At 48.2% G+C, this 26,960-nt stretch overlaps 1 protein-coding gene across 10 annotated transcripts in view; it reads right to left on the reverse strand.

The window, feature by feature from the left end:
* The window catches only part of KIAA0232 (KIAA0232 ortholog), a 66,785-nt gene that overhangs the window by 13,966 nt on the left and 25,859 nt on the right, over window positions 1–26,960 (reverse strand). For 8 of the 10 annotated variants that reach the window (XM_016161225.2, XM_016161224.2, XM_036227469.1 and 5 more), the window contains 4 exons: window positions 14,226–14,363; window positions 7,226–7,292; window positions 5,794–5,875; window positions 624–3,882 (listed from right to left, as the gene is read on the reverse strand). In XM_016161225.2, coding sequence (XP_016016711.2) covers window positions 624–3,882; window positions 5,794–5,875; window positions 7,226–7,292; window positions 14,226–14,363 — 3,546 coding nt within the window. Of the gene's footprint in view, window positions 1–623; window positions 3,883–5,793; window positions 5,876–7,225; window positions 7,293–8,518; window positions 13,919–14,225; window positions 14,364–26,960 lie in introns of those variants that run through there. The other 2 variants (XM_016161228.2, XM_036227471.1) reach the window with 2 other exon arrangements.

A 26,960-nucleotide genomic window follows, 5' to 3' on the forward strand; every position in this document is an offset into this window, starting at 1 on the left:
CTCACAGACTTGGCTCCTAATGCGCACTGCTGCAGGAGTATGCACTCTGTGTAAACTGAGGTCCATTCACACGGGTTCTCCGGAAGCTGCTGTGTTGCATTTAGGTTGTGGGTTAATTTCTTCCTGCATCACAATATATTTCAGAGAACTCTCTACAGATGTAATTTACTTTACATGTAAAACACAAGTTCTGATACACCGGTCAGTGTGGCAGAGGCAGTCAGGTGGACTTGCTACTGGGGAAACCCTGCACAGCTACTTCTGAAGAGCAGAGGGCCTCCTGACTGTGAGCGGCCACGTCCGACTCCTCGACTCTGAAAGCGGAAACGCTTGTATGTTAGGTTTTGCTTTAAGCATAGTATGTGCATACTAAAACAACACATAAGAATCATATCCTGTGATTTAAAAATGTCTTTTTTCTGCAGAAAATGTCTACTGCCTAGTTCAGATTTATAAATATTGAGTTCATTTTAAGTCCTTACATAAAATAATGATAATTCACAAGAAAGTTAAGCTCATTTCCCAATAATGTAACCCCACTTTTCATTGCCTGATCCGGTTCTTCTCAGACTGAAGTCTGACCGAATCCTCTTACCCATACCAACACCCAGAGAGACACCTACCTCCTCCAGCTGTGCCGAGGAAACTGGATTATCTTCATAAGCAGGCAACTGACAACCTGCTTTACAACTGCAAAGATTATTAATTTCTTCCTCACACTGTGCCATTATTTTACAATTTGCTTCTGAGCTTTCTAAGTCGATTTCCAGAGACCCGCTCAGGCTACACGCCAAACACTGGCTCTGCGGCCCCACTGGCAGCATCCCCGCCGACTCCTCCTGGGAATCCAGTGATGTCTGAGCACTCTTTTCCATCCCGGATTTTTTTAACCTGGGAAGGAATTTTCCAGACTCAAGTTCTGATTTTCCATAGTAATGGCCTTCTTTCTCTGCATCTTCTTCCAGTGGTTTGAGATCAGCCTGTGGATCTTCAAATGCATCGACTTGAGAAGGAACAGGAATATTTGCTTCCTCTTTCTCAGATTCAAATTCCGACTCGCTTCCTCCTCCTGGGGACAGTTCAGATGCAGAAATTGGGCGAAAGTGAGTCCTAGGAGAGATTCGAATAGCCCTGTATTGTGTTCTGTCCACACCACAAATCCTGGGGTGAAACACCTCACTGTCTGAATCAGAGCAGAGGATTGATTTCGGTTTAAAACTAGGGCTGAAAGATGCAATCCCTTCGGGTTCAAACGAACATTCTACGTGAAGAACTTGTGAAAATGGATTGCTTAGGTCAAAGGAAGAGAATGAATATTCAAGTCCAGGATCTTCGACTTGAAAATTACCACAAGCTCCTAGTAAGTCTTCATGGAAGATAAAAGAAAATCCCTTATTTAATCCATTTTCCCCACTCTTCGGCTGGTCATTCTGTTCGAAGGACACGAAGGGTTTCCATAACTGCCTGTGACCAGGAGCAAAACTGTTGCCTGGGGTCATGAAGACATCCGTGCCAGCGATCGTCACGACATCGGAAGCTGCACACTGTAACAAACTTCCCTTCGGATGACTAGGCGGTACGACTGCCCACTCCCCATCGCTATTGAAGGTTTTGAGTTCCCCGTACACTCCTCCAAGAATGAAGGCGTTCTCCTTCTCCTGGGTGACGTCCCAAGGTTTAGAGGGTGTAGTATAATCGCCACCGTCCACCTCTGAGAGCTCGGTGGACACGAAAGCTCTCTTCTCCAGGCTCTCCTTCTGCCCCTCCCACAGACGGTACTCGGATCTCTGCACGGCCTTACTCGGCTCCCGCAGGGGCTCCGCTTGAGCTTCGGCGTCCAGACAGCAGCAGTAGTTATTTACATCTGCCGAAAACAGCTCATCATCGACTCTCTCGACTTCTACCAGAGCTACAGAATTCCTATCCGCCATCTTTGTCCAGATGTCTTTAATAACCCCTGAGCTGTAGCCATCCCCGTGCGGACTGGTTTCACGGCACGCTTGTGCAGTTTCAAACGTTTTGCTTTCCGTTTTTTGTTCTAGCTGAATACCACAGACAGATTCTAGTTTAGATTGTTTTTTGAAAACTAACGTAGGAATTTCGCCTAAAGTTCTACTGTTTTGCTGGCAAGTTTCATCGTGCAAAAAATCTAGAAGTTCTTCATCTACATAATTTGACGAGACTCCGGGAACCACGTAGCTGATATCTTCGGCATTAAACTGCGCGGCGGGCTCTTCGAACTGAAGACTTGCTGCCTCGTTATCCGAACGCGTTTCTTCCGAATGCGACCAGGGACTGCAGGTTCTCGTTGAAAGATTAGAACAGTGTTCGTTTTCTTCAAAGGCACTATTTTTGGTCCATATTAGCAATCTAGACTGCGTCTTCCCAAGCACATTAGCACTAGAATCTGTATTTTCATTTCCCAAGTTGAGAGTTTCAAAGGAAAACGGTAGAACAGAATTACTGCATTGCACCTCAAACACTGAAAAACAAGAGTTGATACCAGATCCTTCATTCATGTCCGAAAAGAGCTCTCGGTGGCCGGCGAGCGCGTGCGGACTGCGCGCCACGCCATCCAGGCGCGGGGAGAGTCTCCCCGGGGAGTCTCCTCCCAGACTCTCGCCGTCGGCATCACCGGAGCTGGACGAACAGCACTCCCAGAACCGGGCCAGGCTGCCGAGGTCCTGCAGGAGCAGGCCCTCGGCGCCCGCGGAGCCGGCAGAGTCTGTCCATATTGCACGCTCCCCTTGCAACTCCATGCCGTCTAACACTATGCAACACTCTGCCTCAAAGTCTGTCTTCTCTTTGCTTTTTTGTCGAATCATATTCAAAATCCGACTTTCCCCTTGCATTGTTTCTGAGGCACCAGGATCCAACATGGATTGATCAATATCCACTTCATAGAAGTGTGTTAATTCTGAGAGATGAATATCATCTAAGTATTGGTCGTCCTCCGGGAGAGAACAGAGCGAGGTCCCAGCCAGGTCGAGCTCCTCGTCGATGACCGCAGGCATTTCCACGAAGTGGCCGTCGATGAACGTGCCTGCGGCGAGGTACGCCTTGTGCAGCGCGCCGCCAAAGCGGAGCCCGGCCAGGGCGTCGGCGGGCGCGGCGCGCACCTCCCGGTTCCGGTACGAGGTCTCCAGCTTGCTCCTCCTGCTCACGGGGACGAAATACTCCGCGATGGGCTCGGTGTACCACAGCGGCTCCTCCTTGTACTCCCTGTCGTTTCTGCTCTCCGGGTACAGGTCTCCCGCTTCCGCGCTGCCCGCGTCTTTCCTCCCGGTTTCCTTGGCCGGCCGCTTCCCGCGCTTGCACAGCGGCCCGACGGAGCCGCCGCCGCTGCTGCTGCTCCCGGCGTGGACGTCTCTCTCGGGCCTCTCGCCGTGCCTCAGCGCAAGCCTGCTTTGCCCGTTGCGCCCTTTCTTGTTCCGAATTTCTCGTGTCTTGTGTCTTACTCTCACGCACTTCACGGATGCTTTTAACTCCCCCTGATTACCGCTTGAACTTGAACCTGCTTCGCTGGAGCCGGAAGACCATGAGCGAGGGCGAACCTTCCCTTCGGGCTTATGTCGGATCTGCTTTTTGTACGAAGCGGGCTTTTCTTCGATGGGGCCATTGCTGAGTTTGTTCTCCTTCTCGGTTTTGCTTCTGCCCTGCGCTTTCTCGCGTGCAGTGGTGGACGCTTCGCCGCTTCTTTCCTTGATGACGTCACCTTCGCTGTTGCAGTCCTTGGGAGAGGACGTCCCGGTGCTGGTCGGCGGGGCTGTGGATGACGATGAGGAGCTCGAGTAAGAACTGACTGCTGGCTTGTTCCACACAGTCATGATCTCTTGCAGGCAAACTGGTTTCTCAGAAAGTGGTGGAAACGCTTCATAGTACCTGACAAAGAGTAAAACAACATGATCGACTGCAAAATTGGATATTTCATCTTAACAGTCTACGTTTGCATCATCCATGAATTAGTAACTTTAAAATAATTAGTAACGCAGCAAAAATATCCTTTATGTTTAGTCCCATGTATCAAGCACTGAGATAAGCACTTACAAACATTAAGAAAATATGTAAGATGGCAGTTTTTTTCTTCAAAGTCTGAATTTCGATTAAGCGGCCACGAGTGACAACTAAGATGTAGTGGAAAGACGACTCCTTTGCTACCAGATACCTGCGTCTGGTTCCCGGCTCAGTCACTCGCTGCGCTTGGACTTGAACCAGTTACCCAGCGTCTCGACTGCGAGGTGGCGATGACGCAGCTCACCTCACGAGGCCACCACCCTACGAGGTCGCATGAGCGCTGGTGCAGCAGCGCAACTGGGAACACGAATCCTGAAGTCCCACTTCCTAAGTTTGAACCCCGACTGTCACTAACTGTGCGACCTCAGGCATGTTCCTTAGCCTCTGTGGCTCAGTTTCCTGACCTAAAAACTGGGGGTAATGACAGTATCTACACCTCGCAGAGCTGTGAGGACGGAAGGACTTAATATGCGAAATGAGAACAGAGCCTCCTTAGGTCGGCTGTCGGCGCTGCTCCTTTTCCTCTGCGGCCAGCATGAAGGGGGCACCCGGCAGATCCTCGGAGGTAATGGGGATTATGGCATTCATGTGTTCAGAAAAGGGGGTGCTGGTGAGCCCAGAACCGTTAGAGAAGGGGACCAAGACTGAGCCTTGCAGTTCCAGAAACGTGGTCGTCTGGTGAGTAGTGCCCATGAGACACAGCGACCTAGGTGAGGACACCAGGCTGTGCTCACGGAACCGAAGCCCGACAGGACCAGTGACTGTGGAAATGCAGAAGGGAAAACCGGGGGCTGGCTTCGGGCTTGAAAACAAGGAAGAAGGTTTCAGAGCAAGACAGACTGCCCAAGGAAGAACCTGGCATCAGGCTGGTGACCAAGGGGACTGTGGTTCTGGAGGCCCCCCTTTCCGGTCCATATCAGAGCTAAGAGAAAGATGCTGTGTGTGAGCCTCATATGCAACTCTGAATGCTCTAGGAGTCACGTTGAAAGCATAAGTAGAAACAGGTGAAATTAATGTCAAAAATATATTTTACTTAACCAAATATAAGCATGATAACATCATTTCAACATAGAACCGATATTAACAGATATAAGTGAAATATTTTACACTAAATCTCTGGAATCCGGTGAGACTTTTACACTTACAGCACAGCTCAGTCTGAAGCAGCTGCATTTCAAGCGCTCGCCAGCCTCACGCGGCTTCCGGCGGCCACGGCGCAAAGCACAGGTCTACACAAACCAACCAACTGCTATTTTTTCCTTAAGTTTTAGAAGTTCAGAAGATTCAAATAAAATGTATAATCTGTTTATAAGGCAGCTGATCTTAATATTAACCATTTACAAAGAGAAGATTAAAAGCATCTTCAGCAAACAAGTGTGACAAGGTCAATGACCTGCCGTGTTCCCACTAGAGTCAGCAATGCAGACTTAGCTTCCTTGTGTGTAAAACAAGGATTAACATAATTTCTTTCGGCTGTCTCAAAGGACAGGTATGAATTTCAAAGGTGACAGTACACGAATAGAGTGTAAATAATGAACTTTCTTGTTTCATTCATTCGTTGCAAAAATACTGATTCGATATGAATGCTACAGGTAGAACTATTTTATTCACTTTTGAATTCTCAGTGTCAAGCACACGTGTTAGTGCCCACTAAGTATTTCTTGAATTATAAAATATGAAATTAAATAAAGACAAGAAACAAAGACTGTAAACCAAGTAGCAGCGATTGGCTTGATTTTAACACACGTGCACTTTATCACTGAATGCAACCGTACGTACATTTCCACTTGATCCTTTGCTGCAGGGGATAACTCTGCCTCTGGGGAGGGAGAGCCCTCTAGCTTTTTGTGAATCTTCTCTTCTGTTATGAAACAAAAATTCAGAAAGATTTGTCTTATACCTAGTTCATGAAAGCTCATGTTTTTAAAAGTTTCTCAAGTACCTTTAACAGAAATTATACAGGCTTTTGTGACTTAAGAAGAACTCTATAGCAGTTTGTCTTTTTAATAAAAATCGATTTCTTCAACACACTAGAGGGAATTCTCTGGCTAAACCACGTGGACCCTGGGCTGAGAGGAGAGACCGGTTCATCTTGTCAGTGATACAGCGCCCTAGAGCAGCAGTCCCTAACCCCCGGGCCGCAGACTGGTGCCCGTCTGTGGCCTGTCAGGAACCAGGCCGCACAGCAGGAGGTGAGTGGCGGGCCAGCGAGCGAAGCTTCATCTGTGTCTGCAGCTGCTCCCCAGCGCCAGCGCCCCTGCCTCAGCTCCGCCTCAGATCATCGGGCTTTGGATTCTCATAGGAGCACTGGTCCCTGGTGCCACAAAGGTGGGGGACCGCTGCCCTAGAGATACTTAATTGAGAGACTGAAATCCCCTGTGCACTTATTAATTATACTAGAAGAAGAGAACATTTGTTTAGATTCCAAAAATATGTTCTCACAAAATTCTGTACTCATGGACTTTTACACTGACTCATCTCGACTAATGCCAATCTGCAAAGAAACTTCTTCGTTACGATTAGCTGTCGCTTAACATCAGGAGACCAAAAGCTGTGTTTCAACTACAGCAGAAGCAGCGCATGATACTGCCTCAGGTTAAAAACAAACTAACTGCATCCTTAACAGGAAGGCTCAAGACTCGGGCAGCAAAAGGACCGTGAGAACGACAAGGAAAACAAGGACCCTTAATCTTAGTATGTAGCTCTCATTCTTAGGGCTTACTGAAAAGCTCGGAAGAGAAGCCATGAGGGTTCACGAGTCAAAATGACTTGTGCCTGTCGAGTGCGCCTTCTCAAAAACCCGCGAGTTAAAGCAGATGTTCCTGCCAGGCCTGGAACGACTGCGTCGACACCTGGGGAGGCCTTGCTGTCCACGGGCGGCTGTGAACAGGGGCACGAGGATGGGAAAGGGAAAACAGTGCTCCCGACCGCTGAGCTTCAATTTGCAGACAAACAAAAAGGCCTGGGTCCTCTCTGCAAGGACACCTGTGGATGAAGTCACTCCTCTGACAGCAGGGACCTACCTAAGTGACCATTCGGGGTTGACCCAGAAGCCACTAACAGCTGAGGACACAGCGTGACGCTGGCCTGCTGACACACACCGAACATTGAGACTTGCTCGTTTTTCTTGCTCCCGTCAACTCTAAGAGGCCCCCGACCCACTCCTGGATGACCGACTGCGTCCCCCGGGGAGAGCGCGCGCTGCCCTCACCTTGCTTACTCTGGAGGTCCTTCAGCCGGGAGCAGAGCTCCTCCACCAAAGTCTCGATGCCAGAGCTCTGCATGGGGACAGAAACGCAGTGATTAGCTTGATTTTAACACGCGTGCACTTTATCACTGAATGTGCACTTTGTTTTAACCTAAAGGTTTTATAAGTAAATTTTCCACATTCCAAAAGAAATACATTATCGATATTTAAAAGAACAGAGTTAAAAAATCATAGGTTGGTAGATCTAATTTAGTATACCTGTTTTACTAATATGTGAAAATGTTACTGTACCTCCCAGAACGGCCTGTGTCTTTGCCGGGGCATAGCATCTTGTTGGGGGGGAGGGGGGAGTAAGGGCCTAAGCGCTCACTGGACAGCTAACAGTGAGTCGCCACCAACAGTACTAGTCACTAGGTATGGCTGCAAGGTCTCGTGCAAACTCAGTACAGAAACCACCACCACCAGCAGCAGCAGCTCATCTCAGTCCTCCGGGAGCCCCTGGTCTAAAGAAAACCAGGAGATTCTTTTTCTTTTGTAAAGTGCACACGCATGACCGCAACAGGAAGAGCAGTTTAGAAAACACGGGCCAACGCTGTGAGTGACTGTGGCAGCTTCTGCTTTTAAGGGTCGCCAACAGGGCCCTGGCCTCCACGCACGGACGGGCCGAGCTGAGCGCGCGTGGAAGCGCCCGGGGCCGGGTCGACGAGCCGAGAGCTGACCTCTAACTCCCAAGGAAAGCGCGGGCCGGGGCAGGCTCGGCGGCCGCTCCGCCGCTCATGTGACTTTCACACTTTAAAAACCATTTCTCACAAGAGTTACGGAAAAGCTTTACACTGTACAAAAAAAGCGAATGTATTTTCTAGGAATCTTGTATTTATTCAGCGGCCGAAAGTACATAAAATGGATCTAAATGGGCAGCACCGGGCAGACGCACAGGACTCTGCTTGCCCTTCGCCCTCATGGGCCCTTGAGGGCTAAAAATAGAACTTTACCCCATTCCCTTAACTCAAATGACTCAGCACAAGCGCTGCAGATCTCCTAAAGGAGAAACCCAGCACTTACACAGTCTGAGGACAAGAAACAGATTATGATGAAATGGTTAATTGTACACACTGATAGCTACGTTCTAGCCACAGCAGATCACAGCTTTTAATAGGGAGCCGGGACAGAGAGAAACAGGGAAATGGGCCAGAAGAGAACTGTTCTTTCCTTAAAAACGCTCTCAAAAACCATGGCAGCCATTAGTCATAAACACTGCTCCGACGACACAATCCACCAGAAAGACTCTCCGCTTACCATAGCGTCCAAGGTGGGGCGAGCATGGCCGTTTAATTCCATTTTCTCCAGATCATGAACCCAACACCAGTGTCAGCTGACACGCTGCTGCCGCTGCTCTGCGCAGCAAGCCTGTGGCACTGCGTTTCTAAACCCGGTGCCAGTCTCCAGTGCGAACATCAAGTCTCCTGGGAGCGGCTGTTCCTTCCAGCTCCGGTGCCGAGCCCCGCTGACCACTCACAGTCTACGTGGAGCCACCACGCAGCCTAGTGACTAGACGTTCTCTCTTATGCTCCGTCTTGGAAATCACTGCCACACGGCTGCAATTTAGTTGTTCTAGACAGTAACGCAGCTTAGAGGTATACATATTTGTTCTCCTACATACATGGCAAGGAAACAGTGAACCTACCCCTTGGCTCCGTGCACAAAAGCCAGCTCTACCCACCAGGCTGCTGCTTCCGCCCTTTGGCTGCGGCCGCGCCCCACACATGTAGACACATATATATTTTTCTAATCATCAGACTACCAGGTTGTCATAATAGCAAACTGAAAAGCAAACAGGGGCATCGGAAGCAGCCGTCGTACCCTGGCATCTCAGGGCATATTCCAAGTTGTTAATTTGGAGCTGTTAATGAAAAATTTTATTCACTTTCTTGATTATAATATCATCTATTAGATAACCTAAAGAATCATATTTTACTATTATGCCATATCCACAATGGCAATAGAGAATATTGAGAGCCTGCAGTACATTAAGACAATAAATTATACTCACATTTTAGTGAGAACATGCTGCTGGTGAAAAAAAATGCTAACACTCTACCACTTAACTCAAGAATTGCTTTTCCTAACTATAAAAAGCATCATACCTCCAAGTACCAGACAGACATGTAAAAATGCCCTGCAAACCATCAGAGTGCTCTAAATTCAAGGGACAGCACTCGTGTCCAAAACTCGGTAAGCCACACGTGGTGACTGACAAGTTCCAGGATGCATTCAGCAAGCGGCCTTCCAAACGCACCCCCGTTCACTGGTTTATCACCCACTTATTCGCCCACTCATTTGTTCAGTCGGGAGCACCCCCAGCGTGTCAGGAAGGAAACAGAGAGATAGGTCCCGCCCTTATGACGTTTACATTCCAATAACTCTTACTTCTCAGAAGAAATGGCCCAGGGGAATGTACCTGGGTCTGGATTCCCACGTGGCCACCTACTCACGGGCATGCACCGCTAGTGGTCCAAAGAGGATAGGGCTGGGCCTTGGCCCTCCTGCTGCCTTCCTCATTTAGCTTCCTACCTGGCCCCTAGAAACACATGAGGCTGCAGCTCTTGCCAAGACAAACAAGCAAATGGTCTATTATGTTACGTCCGCCCCCCAGCCACCCGGCCCCATCCACGCCAGACACGTGGATCTAGCTGCCGTGTCAAAATCCCCACTCGGCTCTCGCGCGGGCATCTCAGGTTGCAAATGCGTGCTCCTGCCCGACCTCCTTTCCTCGGTAACAGAGTGCCATTCCTGCAGATCCTCAGACCAAATCCTGGGCTATCTCCCTTGACTCCTCCCCTTCTCTCCAACCCACATCCAGTCCTGTCAGCTCTACCTTCGAGATATACTTAAGACGCCACCAGGGCTCACCCTCCATGCCTCCCGGACCACTGTAGTGGCTTCCTACTGGTTCCCAGGTGCGCCTCTGCCCCTCTACCTGCACGGCCTCGACCTGTCCTGGCCACACTCAGAGCAGCATTTAAGTCAAGTCCCATCCTCTCTGGGCTCCAAACTCTCCAGCCCTTCGGGTTTCTCAGAGGAAGAGACAAGGCCCCCCAGCGGCCCACAGGCTTCCCACAATGCCCTGCCCACCCATGCCCAGGGGGTGAGCGCGGGCTTCCCCAGGCAGGGCTGCCTGTGACAGCAGTGACGGCTGGCATTCTCGGCCTTCGGCACCGCTGGCTTCTCAGGGGTCTGGCCTGTAGAGGGAGCACAGCGTCGCCTTTCAGGCGTACACTGGGCGCCTGGTCCATTTAAGTGCTGGATGAGCGTGACTTATCAATTTCAATGTTCTTATTATTATCCAGAATGAATTAAATTCAAACATTAGCATGCAAAGAAAAAGACATGTGTACCTAAATATGTATATACATACGCATGCATGGTTGAAATTAACCTTGAAAGTAAACTGCTATGAAATACTTTACAAAAACCTTGAACGGCATATGAACGTTCCATGTGGGAAATGCTAAGAGGTCCTGTGTCCTTTTACTGGCAAGAAGAACTCTGCTGGTGGGCTTAGCTGAACGTAAGACTATCCTGCAGTGAGACCCCACCGTACCCAGCGCACGAACCCTCCACAAGGCTCCGTGAATAACCCCAGGTCAAGCAGCTACACAGCGTTAGCAGCAATGCTACCTTAACTGAACTGAAGCGAGTTATCGCCGCATTCTGTCTTTATTTACTCCCCAAACAGGCTGTGCTGGGTTTCCAACCTTCTCAACCATTCCTAAAAAGAGACTGAAATACTAGCTTTGATTCGGTTTTAAGCAGCTCAATAAAAAGAAAACGGAAATATAACTAATTATTAAAAACAATATAAAAAGCTCTAACTCTAGCAATAGAGAAAAGAGAACCAAGTAAACTTGAAGACTCATAAAAACAATAGCACAATTCAACATTCCATTTTATGTTTTTTAAAAGAGGAAAAGGGAGGTCTGGATGTATGTAAGAGTATCAGGTGTGTGCCACGTCCGCTGATAACAGACACTAAACGCCCAGCTTGGGACAGGTCGCTCCGTGGGAGCTCCCCCAGCGAGGGCTCAGGGGCCCGTCACCGAGGCAGAGCACTGCTTCTCCATACAGGGCCCATCACCAACTGCCATCAAAGCAACTGCGAAACGTGTCACAGAAAACGAGCACTCAGAGAACTGTGTGTCATCCACGTGTGTAAACACAGGGGACCAGCAAAGGCAGCGCCAGGGCCAGGTCTCCTGGGGGCGCCACTGCGTGCGGGGCCTCACAGGTGCTGCCAAATTTTAACCGACGTGTAAAACTAAATTTTGACACAACTGGGTTTCCACACTGTTTTGGTGATGTCCCTCAGACAAAACACTGAGCTGAACGGGCCAAGAGATATGCCGTAAGGTGGGTTTTGCTTACTGCAGGGACAGGGTGGGGACAGTGTCACATCACAAGTATGTAATGACGGAGGCAGAGAAGTGAGCCGTTCTCCTTAAACCACGACGCAGAGACGAGTCTGATGACTGCAGATACTTTTACAGAAACAGCACTACGCCTGGAACAGTCGCACATGCAAACAGGAAAGTAACAAGAAATCGTCTCACGCGTAACGCTGAACGTCGCCCTGCCCACCTGCCGGCCATGGCATCGTCCATGTTATGATCTTCAACGAGGCTGGAGATTTGTTTGCGGCTTTTGAACTTGGGAAGGCAAAGCACAGAACCACGAACGCTGCCGCCCTCGGTATTTAGGGAATGAACCACGTACTCACATGCACACATTCGCTGTGGCCGAAACATAAAACGAAACGAAATTTTTGCTTTATACTCTCCTATGTAGGGTCTTTTTGCTCCTTTTTTTCATTGAAGCTGCAAGACAGATTCTGGAAAGAAAAGCCAGGGACACAAAGGCAGCCTACAACTCATAACTGAGCACAGTGACTCCTTTTTACTGGGACAGCCCATAATTAAATGGGTCCTTTGCAAGTTCTTCCACTGGCCCCCCCAAGAGCCAGGAGAGCTGCCTCCAGGGGCCTGTACTCTGATGCACACGCAGCAGCCTGCAGCTCGGACACAGGGTGCTGGGACTTGGGGACCTCCTCCTTCCTCTTCATTCACCCTCCAAGCACTCACCAAACTCATGGGAGATTTTAATCCTGTAAGATTAAAATCAATCATTGTTAAGAAAAAAGCAATGTAAGTTTTTAAATATAAAATGAGAAGGAAAAAATAAGATAGGACAAATATGCTCCACTGGGTCCGAAGACAAAACTCCCGCCTGGGCGGCCTGGCAGAGGGAAGCCTCCTTCCAGAGCAACAACACGAAGCAGCTAAGGTCTTCGCAGGCCACTGTCCTCGCCCTGCGCGGCGCCCCCTCGGCAAACTGCTCTGGGCACTCCCTGCCCGGCCAGGACGGCTTCCACACGCGCAACGAGCCACAGGAGCTGGGTCCGTGCACGACAGTAAGGCAGGAGCCGTCGGACCCCCTGCTCGCGGCCTTGGCCTTCGGCCCGCCTTGTGTTCACGCAGCGTCACTGCGGGGCGAGGGCGGGAGTCACCGCCCAGCGCTGGGGCCAAAGCAGAAACAAGATCCTCTCCCTGACGGGCTCCCTGCTGCTGCTTCCTCCCGACCATGACTCAGCAGCTTCTTTGGATTTTGCTCAAAGAATTTACCTGAACTAACCTCTCACTTTTAAAAACCGTCTGCGTTTTGAATTCCTTCAAAAGCTCCGAATTACTTTATCAATCTAGTCCCCTCCGTGTCATGTGGAAACAGCCGCCTTTCGGGTGACTGCCCGATCCCCCGCCTCTCTCTGAGGCCTGCTCATCACTCACAGCGCCTGCTGTAGGAGGGGACTGAGGGGACCGCCAGGCAGCTGTCCCCTCCCCGCAGCTTAACGAATCAGGGTGGGCACTGGAGATGAAAGACGGGCTATCCGCAGCCCGGCCCAGGAGCACAGGCGGCGCCGGCGGGCAGACAGAGCCACCACGACGCCCGTGAGGGCGCGGGCTCAGGCGGGAGCAGAGACCGGCCCCCACACGCGGCCCTCAGCGGGGGCCAGGCACGGCTGGGGAAAGGCACACGTGGTAGGTGGCAGCCAGACGGCATCACTTCTGGATCGTCCAATGTAGCTAAGCTGGTTACCCCGACATCAGACCATTAGATGGCTGGGTTCCAGAAGGAAGTTTCCAGATGTTAGGAACCTCTCTAGATACTCTGTAAGGCTCTCTCAATTTAACTCTGCATTATAAGGATATGTAAACCACACTATCTCAAGTAGCGCAGTAAAAGCAAAATGATTTTCTAAGGAGTTATGATCTCACAGACCACATCTTATAGTGAGCAGCAAAATAAAAATTCATAGTATTTACTTCAGTAGATGTCATATTCTAAAACTGTTTTGTTATTGCAGGATGCTAAAGTACATAAAGTGTTAAAGAATAGAATAATCTTATATTTTCTAACATACAAACTAAAAATTATAAATCGGAAGAAAATACAGTGTTCTTAAATTGTTAGAACTGCTATCCTACTTCTGGGAATGTATCCAAAAGAAATAATATAGACCACGGGAAAAGCCACACGTGAAAATATCCTAGAAAGGATAACAAAAAATCAAGAGGAAGCTAAATATCTAGTAATAAAGAATATATGATATTGCTGTTGGCATATTATTTGATTAAATATAACTCAGCTGCTAAAAAGAATAAAAATAATATAGTAACAAGAGGAAATATGTTAAGAGGGAAAAAACAAAATTTTGTGTACACTCTAATTACAATAATACATATTAAAATATCTATTATATAAAATTCAATATATATATTTAAAACACTTTAAAGGAAAAAGTGATAATGTTTGTTTATGTTACAGTGCTAAGATAACGAGTAGTTCGTTTTTCTAAGTCTTTTTTGGTCAAGATGTTATATTTGTAAACTTTTTAAAAACACCTCCCTCTTTTTCTCTCCTCTTAAGTATTTGAAATAAGACATAAACTTACTTCATCAGAAGCAGATCGAAGACACTGGACAGCAGCCTGTTTTTTCATTTCTTCTAGAGTTAGATCTGAACACTTTTTCTTACTCTTTCCCCATTTCTTATAAGCTCCTTTCTCCCAGCCCAGGAAGATGTCATTCTCCTAAAATAAGGTGGGACAAGTTTCAATAATCAAAACGAACAAATTTCAAACGCTATTACCTTCTATATACTTGTACAGTCATTCATAAAATGGTACACACTAATAAATTAAGAGACTACAGAATACTGTCTGTCAGAGAACTTCAGAATAATCCATTTGTCTGGTATCTATTATTAAGATTATCGATAATTTATTATCGATAATCTTAATAAATTTGACCCACTTAAATTTATAGTAAATGCTAACAAACACCTTGGACATTTGTATGCAAATCAAGTGTTACTTAAATTTCAGTATAAGTCCTGAACTATGCACACAACTAAACGCCCTCTCTTCTGTATTTCCCACTCACCAATGGTGAGCGCTGCTGTCAGCATCAGATTTTAACAGTTAACAGTTAAATGGTTCAAACCCTATCTCTGTATCTTGTAGTCTAAAAAACAGATACAAAATATTTTATGTTACTATTTGAAGTTGACTTTTTCCTTTGATTATATAATGCCCATTATAAAAATCTGAAGAATTTTGAAAAGTAGGAAGCAAGCAAATCATCCACAACCCTACCAGCCAGTGAAAGCTAGAACAATTTGGCCTGTGGCATTTGGCAGACTTGGACTTCTGAAAATTAATGTTTTAATTGCTTTGGCTACTTAGTTTTGTCTTTTAAAAAGCCTTTATTTGATAAATTATGATTAAAACTACTAGACAGACAACAAGGAAAAAAAAGATTAGCAAAATTAAGACATTGGAAAAATTAAGAAAATTATTTAAAAGAGTACTTAGCCTAGAAGTCGGCCCTCAGGAAATAGATATGAATAAATGAATGAGAAGGAATAAAGAAGGAAAAGCATATCAATAATTCACTCAAAAGATCTGTGAGGACAAATCATAAACCATCAACCATCTAACCCAATTTTTACTTTGATCCAATACAAAACAACTACTTTTATGTCGACAGATTAAGAGTAGGAGAAGGACCCTCCACCCACCATAATTAGCACATTTCTTACTTAATTTCTTGGGCATGTCTGCAGATCTCATGAACCTGAAAAACATATTTTCTGGTTGAGTGGTGTCAATGCCATTTTCCAAAGGAAAATGCTTGATGGCCAAGTAGGAACTATCAGTGTATTCCCACTATCTGATGTGTCTGCCTGGACCACTCTGAAACCTGACCTTTGTGCCAAAGACGTCTTTGGGACACAGAGTTTGTCCTTTAATGGGAACAGGGGACAGAGCCATAACGACACAGACCCAAAGCTTCTGAAGGCAGAGAAAAAGGCTACAATTCTCCCTCTGGCTCAGAGTGCATGAATGGGGTGGAAACAGGACTCCTTTTTGTATGAGCAGCTGAGACTGGCTCTTGACTGCGCATTACCAACAGGTTTCTCTACTGAAGCTATCCTATAGCTCAGCAGAGGGAGCACATATTCAAAAGTCCTAGTTTTATCAGATGGAAGGGGCTTTCAAAATTACATGGACATGCAGTCCTCCGGAGGGCAGTTTGACAATATATATCAAACACCTTAAACATGCACATGTACTTTCAATCTGATAATTCCGCTTCTAAGGAAACAGGCACCAAGGTGCGCACAGGTCTCGCTACAGCGACGTTGAGCCTGCACCTGTTGATATGGTAAACCTGCAGAGACAGTCTCAACATCAGATGGGGAGGGCTTGGTTAGATCACTGATTCATCCGGGTGATATTATAACCACTAAGGAGATTATGAAGCATATTTATTGACCTGGAAAGCTATTCACAATATAATACACGCAAAGTAATTTGTGCAAACGTATGCTCTCATGTTTAGTTAAAATACACACACCCATTAACATGCATTAACAGGTCTAAGAGAAACGCACTAAGAGGTCACCAAGAAGTTTATCTCTTGGTGAATAGGTATAAGACAATGATTTTTTTTGCAGTTAGGTCATATTCCTTTATAGTCAAAAGTTTCGGTGTTATTTATTTACTTTGGATGGAAAACTTATAAGAACAGAAACATGAGAAAAGAGAAGAGTTCCTGGAGACCATCCCTGGAACAGCTATGCGGCATCAGCTTTGTTTCCTGTCTGGCACGTCTTTATTTAGGAAACACAAAAGACACTCATTTTTTCTTGGTCTGGTTGGTAAGTAAAGGCTTCCTACAGAAGAAGGGGTCACGGGGCAGAGTCTTAAAGAGGAAGCAGAAGTCTGGGCTGGAGTTAAGGGGTGATACCAGGCAGCAGAAAGAATGTGACGAAGCAAAGGACGGAAATCTTTTCCTACAGGGGCCAGAGAGCACAATTCAGTGGTTTTTAGAATAATTCACAGGCTATGCAACAATCACTACTATCTTTCAAACATTTTCATCACCCCAAACGGAAAGCCTGTCCCCACCAGCAGTCACTTGTTGGCTTCATGTACTGTGTGAATGAATATATTATAACTTATTTAACCAATAGCATTGAACTAATAATCAGGTCTTAAAAGAACATAATATAAAAAATGTTTAGGGTATTTCTATTTTACTGTTTTTTAGTCTCCTGTACTAATTAAAAGTCCACTTAGAAATAAACATAAAATATTAGACATGTAAAATATTACTCAGTAAACTCAAGCATGAGTTTTCAAAGTCAGAGTCTTAAAGACAGACTCCAATTACCCAGCACCAAAGGAAGGCATGGCTAAGAACTCTCAGCATGGGGGTCTGTCTACCAGGCACCTTCTCAGGCATGCAGGTAACGTGAGGCTAGAGTCTGAGCGCCTGCCCCTTGCTGTCTTCTAAAAGGGAACTGGGAACTGGGGAAGAAAAGGAACACGACATTCTGAAACACAGCTGGGATCAGTGACGTCCGCTGCTCGCTGCTGGGTGCCCGCCCTGCCTCCCACACCTTCCCACTGACAGCGTCCTAGAAAACCAAAGCCACGATGCCTCTGAATGGGACTGCTGCCACCCCCATCTCTGGGCCCTGACTGGCTTAATACAGATCAGCACGTTTCATCCCTTTGGCCACAGAGATTGGCTCAGAAAGGCACGTGACTCAACAGCAATGAGCCGAAAGGGGTGGGGGTGGGGTTGCTGGGTATGCAGGGCACACAGCCTCTCGGTATGTGTGAGAAGAAACATGTTGTGCTCATTGTCATTTGCCCTGTATCCCCAGGGAGCTGGCTGCAAATCCAAGCTGACAGCGGTGGGGCTGGCAAGGAGGCAGGCGGAAACCCGGAGGCCACCATGAAGCTGAGTCGGGCCAGGCTGGGGCCAGCCCCACTTCGGAACTCAGAGCTACATGAAATTTGTTCCCCAACCCCGGCCGATCTGGGCCCAAGTTTTGGCTACCTGTCACTGAAAGATACACCTAGAATTCGAGGAAAGGTCTCAGTAATAAATCCGCTTCTCACTGCACAAAAGTACAATTTGCTTCTAAAAATTGAGCGCAATCTCAGGCTCACGGCACCATTTCCCCCACCAGGGCTCGAGCCAACAGCGCGCTCCCGCCCCGGCCTCCCGCCTTCAGCTGCCGACCAGCTCAGCCCTGCACGCCACTTGGGCCTGCTGGCTAAATATAGCAACGGCTCTTTGTCTCCGGGACTAAAATATAAATCCCCTAGCACAGCAGAGCAGGTTCCTCAAAATCGGCTTCCTGCTCGCCTTTCCCAGGCCAGCCCCCTCCCGCCCCCTCGCTGTCCTCGGCTGGCCTCGCGGCTCCAAGCCCCTTCCTGCTTCTGTGACCTCACGTGCACCCTTCCTTTCTTCAGCACCGTTCCACCGGCATCTCCGCTGTCCTTCCTACTGCCACGGTCCCCGTGCACAGGGCCGCGGGCTCTGCACAGCCAGCTCGTTACAGATCCCTGCCTGGCAGCTGCCCCTCAGGGACCCTCCCTAGGACTCTCGCGTCCTGGTGCTGCCGCACTGTCCGGCACGTCACAGGCATTCATACAGTGAATGAAAACGCAGAAATGTGCATTAAATGCAGTATTTACATTTAAAACGTTTCCTCTATTCCATAAAAAGATTTTACCGGAAACCTCCACGTTTTATTATGGTAACTTAGGGAGCTGGTGGACAGGAATCTATGTGCCCATCATTAGCACTATCTCCTACTCTAAATCTGTTTCCATATTCCTTATGTGTAAAGCTAATTTAATGAATGTCTGTGGACTGAATGTCTGTTGAGATGCAGCACATACACTGAGATGCCAGAGGAACCCAAGATGGGTTGGATTTTCATAGCTGTTACTGTTAAAGACCACGCTCATCTGTAAAGGCCAACGTGCAGACGCCAGCTTTTCCAAGTCGTGAAATGCTACACCAGTGGGACACACTGAGGAGTGTGCAACCGTGTGTAACCGGGGGCCGGAAGACCACATGGCCCCTGGACCCAGAAGTGCTCAGTGTCACCCAGTGGTCAGAACTAGGACCATTTTCACTTAACCTGTGGACAGACAGAGATAATATATTAACAATCCGGCTACATTTCTAGAATGATGGACTTCGAAGGGGACTTTGAAGAAAATGCAACAAAGGACAGTAATCCACACAGCACAGTAGCAGCATAAAGACAGACGCGGGCCCATGGAGCGCAACGGCAAGCCCAGAAACAGCCCCTCGCACAGGTGGTCAGGGGATTTTCCAGAGGGGCGCGAGGCAATTCAGCAAGGACGGTCCGCAGCAAACGGCGCAGGGCAAAGCGGACGTCCCCACGCAAAAGAATGAGGCTGGATCCCTACTTTGCACCATACACAAAAGTCAACTCAAAATGGATCAAAGATTTCTGTGGAGGAGCTAAAAAACTATAAAACTCTTAGAAGAAACATAGGGCAAAGCTTCGTGGCATTGGATTTGACCGTGATTTCTTGGATACAACACCAAAAGCAAAGGCAACGAAAGGAAAAACAGTCAAACTGGGCTTTGTGAAAATTAAAAAACTTTGTGCACTAAAAGACATAAAACAGTAAGAAGGCAGCCCGCAGAGTAGGAGAAAACATCTGCACATCATAAATCCGATAAGGGGTTAGCACCCAGAATGCGGAGAGAACTCTACAACTCAACACCAACAAGCAAACCAGCGGATTAAAAAATGGGTACAGGGCTTAAGTAGATTATCTTTCCAAAGAAGAGAAATAAATGGCCAATAAACATAGGAAAAGGTGGTCAATACCACTTAATTATTAGGCGAAAAATGCAAATCCAAAGGATAAGGAGATACCACTTCGCGCCGATCAGAACGGCGGCTATCGAAAACGAGAAACAGAAAGTAACGAGTATCGGCGAGGATACGGACAAACTGGGGCCTGGTGCGCCACCGGTGGCTCCTCGAAAATTAAAAATGGAATTCCTACAAAATCCAGCAATTCCGCTTTCGGGGATATGTCCCGCAAAGTTAAAAGCAGGGTGTCAAAGAGAAATTTGTATACCATGTTCACAGCAGTATTATTCACATAGCCAAAATGCAGACAAAACCAGAGTGTCCACAGACAAACGGTTAAGCAAAACGTGGCATCTCCACATGATGGAATGTTATTCAGCCTGAAAGAGGAAATTGTGGCACCTGCTAGTACATAAATGAACCCTGAAGACATTATGCTAACTGAAATAAACCAGTCACAAAAAGACGAACACTGCACCATTCCACTAATGCGCGGCACTAAGAGTCATCAGAATCATAAAGACGGCACGTGGAATGGTGGTGGCCAGGGGCCTGGGGGAGGGGAGAGCAGGAAATCGGGGTGAATGGGTAGAGAGCGTCCGTTTTACAAGATGAGAGGGGTTATGGGGACGGGCGGTGCTGATAGCTGCACACCGGTACGGATGCGTCTCACACCACTGACCTGTCCACTCAAAAATAGTTCGGATGGCAGGTTGTATGCCGTGTGTTTTACAATAACAACATGGGGGAGGGGCAGGAATTGCAGGACCTTCTCCAAGGGCAGGCCCCAGTGCGCGGCCCCGGAGAAAAATTAGGTAGGAAAGAGAACTGAGAATGGAGGTTTCCATTTTAATTCTGGTGGTCAAAAAAGCCTGAAAGACACGAAATAAACATAAAACTAAACAAGTAAACAAATGAACACCCTCCTTTGAAATATAACTAGTGGGCGACCCACGGAAGAAAAAATGGATAAGCTGAACTTCATTAAAATGAAAACTGCTTTGTGAAAAACAATGTCAAGTGGGCTAGAAGGCAAGCCGCAGACTGGGAGGAAATATCTGCAAAAGGCACATCTGATCCAAAATATACAAAGAACCCTTAAAACGCAGTAAGAAAAAAGACGACCCAATTAGAAAATGGGACGAAGACCTCAACAGACACTTGACCAAAGATACAGAGACGACAAACAAGCATATGAAAGAGGCTCCACATCACAGGCTGCCAGGGAAATGCAAATTGAAACAATGCAGTACCACTGCACACCTTTGAAACATTCAAGGTCCAGAACGCTGACACCAGCACGTCCCGGCGAGGACGCGGGGCGGCGGGACGCGGGGCAGCGGGACTGGGGGGGCGGCGGGACGGGGGGGCGGCGGGACGCGGGGTCTCTGCTGGTGGGAACGCTCGGCGGCACGGCCACGTCCGAAGGCGGCGGGGCGGCTTCTCGCCAAACTCAACAGACTCCTACCGTTCGATCCAGCGGTCAGACTCCTTGATTTGGACCCGAAGGAGCCGAAGCCTCACGTCCACACAGAACCTGCACACGGATGTTTACTCATAACCGCCTAAACTTGGGAATAACCAAAATGTCTTTCAGTAGGTGACTGGATAAATAAACTGCGCTACATCTAGACAATGGAATATTATGCAGCACTAAACAGGAATGAGCTATCAAGTCACGAAAAGCCACGGAGGAACCTTAAATGCACACACTAAGTGACAGAAGCTGACTGCAAAGGCTGTATCCTCGTGACGCTGTGCAAGACAAAACTACACAGACAGGAAAAGCTCAGTGGTTGCTGGGGGTCGGGGGACAGAGGCAGGAACAGGTCGAGCACAGGGGCTTCTCGGGGCGCTGAAACCACTCTGTGTGACACCGTAGTGATGGATACGTGTCACTACACATCTGTCCAAACCCAGAGAACACATAAAACCACGAGTGAACCCTCATGTAAATTACTGACTTAGGGTGACCGTGTGCCAATATCCGTTTCTCGATTGTAACGAAGGTGCTATTCTGGTGCTGAACATTGATACTGGGGAGGCTACGCACCTGTGGGGGCAGGGGACACACAGGGGACTCGTACCTTCCTCTCGATTTCACTGTGATCATAAAATTGCTCTAAAAATTAATCTTTCTTTAAATTACAGTTGACATTCGACATTTTATGTTGGTTTCCGGGGCACAGCGCAGGGGTTAGACATCTATACAATCTGCGAAGTGACGCCCTTGATTCATCCGGGCCCTAGTCCAGTCTCGTACACAGCCATCGCACCACTGGCTCTGCTCGGTGCTGGACTTCGCATTCACCTGACTGTTCTGGAACCGCCTGTTTGCACTCCTTAGTCCCTTCACGCCGTTTTCGCCCAGGCCCTCATCTCCGCTCCCATCTGCCGACCGCCAGTTCGTTCCCTGCATCTAGGAGTCTGTCGCTGTCGGGTTGACTTTGTTCTTTCGGCTCCACATGAGAGGCCTTCTGGCATCTGTCTTCCTCTAACATATTTCACTGAGCATAATACCCTCTAGGTCCATCCATGTCGTCACAAGTATAAGATCTCATTCTTCCTTATGGCTCAATGATGTTCCACCGGATACATCATCTTCACCCGGTCATCTATTGGCGGCCACCTAGGTCGCTTCCAGGCCTGTGTTACTGTAAATAACGCTGCAACAAACACAGGGCTGCACGTATCTTTCCAAATTAGTGTTTAGGATTTCTTCCGATAAACACCTAAAAGTGGAATTGCTGGGTCATGAGGTAGGTCTACTGTTAATGTTTTGAGGCAGCGGTCCCCAACCTTTCTGGCACCAGGGGTTAGTGCTGCTATGGGCATCTATTGACTGAGGCTCTGAGGCGGAGCTGAGGCGGTGATGCGGGTGCTGGGGGCGGCTGCAGACACAGATGAGCTTCACTGGTCGGCCCACCGCTCACCTCCTGCTGTGCGGCCCGGTTCCTAACAGGCCACGGTCCTAGGTCCTATCAGTGTGGTACTGACCCACAGCCCAGGGGTTGGGGACCCATTTGGAGGAATCTCTATACCGTTTTCCATAGTGGCTGCACCAGTTAGCAATCCCACCAACAGTGCACGAGGGTCCCCTTTTCTCCACATCCTTGCAAACACTTGTTTGTTGATTTATTGATGACAGCCATTCTGACAGGTGTGAGGCAACATCTCATCGTGGTTTTAATTTGCGTTTCTCTGATATTAACGATGCTGAGCATCATTTCATATGTCTACTGGCCATCTGCATGTCCTCTTTGGAGAGATATCTATTCAGGTCCTCTGCTCACTTTTAATTGGTTTGGGGGTTTTTTGTTGTTTTTTTTGGCGTTAAGTTGCATGAGCTCTTTATACATTTTGGATATTAACCCCTCACTGGCTGTACCATTGACGGACATCTTCTCCCATTCAGTAGGTTGTCTTTTTGTGTTGTTAATGGTTTCCTTTGCTGCGCAAAAACTTTTAGTCCCATTTGTTTATCTTTTCTTTTGTTTCCTGTGCTCTTAAAATTAAAGTCTTAAAAAAAAAAAAAAGTAATTGAAAGCAGGCCAACTCCTCTGCCCAAACTAACAAAAAAGGCAGATAAAATACAAAACCAAACCAAATGTGCAAAGCTTGAGCTAAGGGATCAGAGCCCAGCCAGGGCGCCCAGGCCTCAAGGACGGAGCGCGGCTGCTAGCACAGGGCGCTGGCATCTGAGGCTGCTCACCCCCTTGGGAAAGCCACCTACCTTAGGCCCAGGGCAAGGGGCTGAGAAAAAGGTGGCCCTTTAAGAGGCAAAGAAACCAGCGGAGCCGGGGGCCTCTCCCAGGGCTGGGGAGACAGAACCAGAGACGGAGGGACCAGGACCCCAGGAATCGGAAGGGATGGGAAACAGCCCCGCACTCTGCGGGCCACCCCGGGACGTAAGAGGGAGTCTGGAGCCGCGTGGGGCCTGCAGGGCTCCGGCGCTGCCGGTGGTGGTCTATCATTTCTCTAGGTAAAATCTCGGGGATCCGACCTTTGTGCAAATTCGCCCATCTCACCCTTTTCTGTACCCACAGAAAGTTAAGGGGGAAAATCCCTCTTTTATTCCCATGCAGAATCCACGGTTGCTCCCTATCGGCAACAGTTAATGAAATCTTGGGAGTCCCAGGACCTAAAGCAAAGCAATTCCAACGTCGTGAGAACACCTCGAGCGATCCCAGACGGAAGGACCATCATCAGAGGATGATTTCGGGGGAGGTCTGCAAAGACGAAGCGCCTGGAAGCAGCAGGGAACGAAATCCTGGAGAGGGGGTAACACTGGCAAACGGCCCCAAACCTTAAAACGCAGGACAGCCAGGGAATGCTCCTAAAACTTAAGTAGAAGCGTACAAAGTGCTACTTTGCACATGGGCGCTCGGAGAGGACTTTTTTTGGTGGTCGGCGCCCTCCCGAATCACCCCAGATTTCACCTGCGGGACCAGTCCCTCCAATTCCCAGTCCCTGTGGCTTCAGGTGCTTGCAGCCCACTGAAGTCCCCTTACCTAGAAGTCAGGCCGGGACTGGTCACACACAAATGAGGGTGGAAGTCTGGGTCCGCAGCAGGAAAGGGAGGGGTGGAGCTTGGGAATAAAGCAAGAGAGAAACCCCTGGATGGAGCGCACACAATCAACAAGCTGATGACGACACAGAGAGGGGTGGTCGGCTTTGCGGTGGCGACCTGGAGGACACGGTCTGACCCAAAGTCAGCGCTGCCGAGGTGAGACAGACCGACCTCATGTGCTGGGAGGCATGGAAGAGAAGGGACTGTCATCGATTATGGAATGTTTCTGTCGTAAGTGCAGAACCTGACCCGAAACAGGAAGAGACATCGGACAAACGCAAAGGGACATTCTGCAAAACTGGCCTGTGCGCTTCCAAATGTCAATGTCACGAGACACGAGGGAAGATGAGGAACTAGTGCAGGTTAAGGTTAAAGGAGAGTAAAAACACGTGACCCCTGAAGCCAATCAACATACGACCTCAGATCAGATCTAGATGAGGAAAACAATCGCAGTGAAGGACATTATCGGGACGACTGATAAAAACCGAACAGAGACAGTGTGGTACGTGATGTTGTGTCGATGTTAACTTTCTTGAATTTTATAATTTATTACAGCTAAGGAGGAGTCCGATTCTTTAAGAAAAGTATGCTGATTTATTTAGGATACGTGGGCATTAAAAGGAGAGGTGAGAAAGACAACAGAAGTGAAAAAATGTCAGTAACCGGAGACCGAGTGAAGATTCCATGGGCGTTCTTTGTACGACTCTTGCTATTCTTCTGCTTGAAATTATTTCATAAGAAGTTTAAATGTGTTAAAAAGAGGAATATATGATTTCTGCCTGTAAGAATCTGACCAGCTCCTGGGAAAGATAACGCAGTCTAATAGTATAACGAAGAGCTCCACAGCAGAAAAACGGTCAAGTTCAAAGGGGAAACTGTCTGCAAAGAGTTCACAGAGAAAGGTGAGCTGGACCTTGAAGGGTTAGAAAAGTAGTTTATGTTTACATTCGAAATTGATATATAGTGAATTCCTGATTATCTGAGAGTACATTTCCCAGAGTATGGCAAACATGACAAAAAGAAAAATAAGAAAAAAAGAAATCATGGAAATAAAATCACTGGGACACAACCACCCTATCTACGCACTAGAAGGTAGGTAGCTGTCCTCTAGAGTTACAGGCTGCTCGGCTGGTGCCACAACTGCATTTGCAACGCTGCTCAATCCGAGTTTACCTGTAACTGTTAGTTATTTAGCCTCAGCCAGGAGGGTCGATCAGCCTCACTTTTACCTAATCATCCCTGACAGCTTAGACCAAAGTCACACACAAACGCTGTTTCGTAGAGTCTAAGAACTCTTAAGGGTTTAACTAAGACTGGGAAAAGCAACGGCTTACACGTGGCAGATACAGCTGGTAGTTGAAGCAATGGCCTTAAAACCAGCCATTTTTAGGTCCAGGTTCAATTAATTCAAGGACCGAGGGAGGAAAAAAGAAATGATGAAACCAACATCCAAAAGCGGAGTCGCCCGGCCGCCACCTGAGGGCCAGGCCGCCATCGGCAGGTCTGACCCGGGGGCCGGGAAAGGCGGCCGCGAGCGTGACCGGGCTGGAGTCTGGACCCCCGCAGGCGGGCCGAGGCCCTTCCACTCCCCTTCCTCCCGTGAGAGGGGCCCCGCCCCCACGCCACACCTGAACCCTCCTTTTGGGGACACAGTGAGCGCACCCTGCCCCTGCAGACACGGAAAAGGCAGGCAGGGGCTCACGGACTTAGGTCACTGCTCATTAAAACAAGAATCACTTTCATGTGACCTCCGCCATCAGCATGGGACGTGGCACTGCTACCCTGGGCTGGGCGGAGAGTGCTCTAGGGGCCTTTTACTTCCCTGTGGACGCTCCTTGAACTCCAGCCGTGTGTTTCACTATCCTCGAGCCATCCTGTTTCCTCGGGGCCAGACGGAGCTGTGGGGGGAGGACCACACACAGCCGGGCACCGACGCTGTCCTGGCCTCGACGCCAAGGCCCCGCTCACAGAGACCAGCGGAATCCCCACGCACGACTCCCCAGCAGTGTGCGCACCTGCCGCCCTGCCGGCAGGCCCAGGCCGCACGCGCTCTGCGGTGTCCTGCAGCACCCAGCACACACGTTACTCTGTGCTCACAAATGACTGCGCTGACGCAACGGGCCAGGCTGGTCCTGCTGACATACAATTCCAAGAGGACGTGGTTTCTGCGTTAAGAGAAATAACTGCCTCATTTCTGGAAATAAAAATGCCTCCATGTTTACAGGTTACATATTTTACTTGCCCCTAAGGAACTATATTTTACTTTTACTGAAATGATGATGGAAAATAATAGAACCTCAGTAAGGAAATTATACAAAATATGGACCAAAATAACACATTTCTGATTATTAGGTTATAGATCAGTCAAGCCACTGAAAACTTTATTTGACCTAATTCTCACCAGTCACGGCAATGGACAACCCGGAAGCAAGGAAAATGCAGTTTCACCTGGCTAGAAAGGCGGAGAAACCCCAAGAGAAAATGCCTCCAAACAACTGCCCTGTGACACATGTTACGCACACTGGTGAAATCCTCTGTATTTAAGGACTTTGAGGCTTTTTTGTGGTTTGGAAGGGCAAGACCAGCTTCTTCGGTCAATGAAACTTTGTTCCCACTTTCAGTGTTACTAACAATGGTTCAAAACAACTACTGCCCATGAAACACTCCGTTTCTGGTGATTTGTGCACAGAAGCCACCCAGAGCCCACTCGTTCGCTGGTGGTGGCTCCGGCGGGCGCCACTTTCAGCAGCTCCTCTGGGAGAGTGAGATTGAAGTGTTCTTTCAAGAACCCAGATTTGGTTGCTTTCTCACTTTATGCTCAGCCCTTGCGTCAAATAAAATGTGGCCAACTTACCAGGTGACATGTGCCGATTTATGGCAAAGCTGCGTGTTTTA

The sequence above is a fragment of the Rousettus aegyptiacus genome, unplaced genomic scaffold (assembly GCF_014176215.1).
Source record: "Rousettus aegyptiacus isolate mRouAeg1 unplaced genomic scaffold, mRouAeg1.p scaffold_m13_p_10, whole genome shotgun sequence".
Lineage (NCBI taxonomy): Eukaryota > Metazoa > Chordata > Mammalia > Chiroptera > Pteropodidae > Rousettus > Rousettus aegyptiacus.